Source organism: Cariama cristata, unplaced genomic scaffold (genome assembly GCF_000690535.1).
Source record: "Cariama cristata isolate BGI_N322 unplaced genomic scaffold, ASM69053v1 scaffold18981, whole genome shotgun sequence".
Lineage (NCBI taxonomy): Eukaryota > Metazoa > Chordata > Aves > Cariamiformes > Cariamidae > Cariama > Cariama cristata.
The window spans coordinates 1-683 of NW_009597750.1; the positions used below are offsets into that span (position 1 = coordinate 1).

A 683-nucleotide genomic window follows, 5' to 3' on the forward strand; every position below is an offset into this window, starting at 1 on the left:
GGCGCCCTTGGGTGCTTCCTAGAGCTGGCACCCCTCTCCCATCCTTGTCTCTTCCCCAGCTTCTCCCCGCCGGGACCAAGGTGCTGCGGCTCATGCCCAACCTGCCATGTGTGGTGCAGGCAGGGGCGATGGGCTTCGCCCGCGGCGCCCTTGGGTGCTTCCTAGAGCTGGCACCCCTCTCCCATCCTTGTCTCTTCCCCAGCTTCTCCCCGCCGGGACCAAGGTGCTGCGGCTCATGCCCAACCTGCCATGTGTGGTGCAGGCAGGGGCGATGGGCTTCGCCCGCCGCAGAGAGGAAGTCCCCGAATCCCACATCAACATCCACACCGGCCTCAGCGGCAGCGGGGTGGCCTACGTAAGCACCCGCGCTCGGTGGGCGCCGGCTCACCGGCAGGACCTGGGATGCTGGCAGAAATCCCAGCCGTGCGGGGTTGGGGTTTGGGGTCCCCCCTTGCGTCACACTCGCCCCCGATGCTCTTCTCCCCCAGGTTTACCTCTTTGCTGAAGCCTTGGCCGAGGGAGCGGTGAAGATGGGCATGCCGGGTGGCTTAGCCAGCAGGATTGCAGCTCAGACGCTGCTGGTGAGTTGGTGCCGTTGCTCGGGGACACCCGACATCGCTCCTCTTCCTCCTGCTCCGCACCTTCCACCTGGCTCGGCCACCCTGTCACTGTCACTGCCCTGG

General features: G+C 66.6%; 1 protein-coding gene across 1 annotated transcript in view; it reads left to right on the plus strand.

Moving 5' to 3' along the window:
- Positions 1 to 59: 59 nt before the first annotated feature.
- PYCRL (pyrroline-5-carboxylate reductase-like) overlaps positions 60 to 683 on the plus strand; it is a gene marked incomplete at its 5' end in the record, with an annotated part of 1,063 nt that continues 439 nt past the window's right edge. Inside the window, 3 exons of the mRNA XM_009709038.1 lie at positions 60 to 223; positions 292 to 355; positions 489 to 581. Coding sequence (XP_009707340.1) covers positions 60 to 223; positions 292 to 355; positions 489 to 581 — 321 coding nt within the window. The remainder of the gene's footprint in view (positions 224 to 291; positions 356 to 488; positions 582 to 683) is intronic.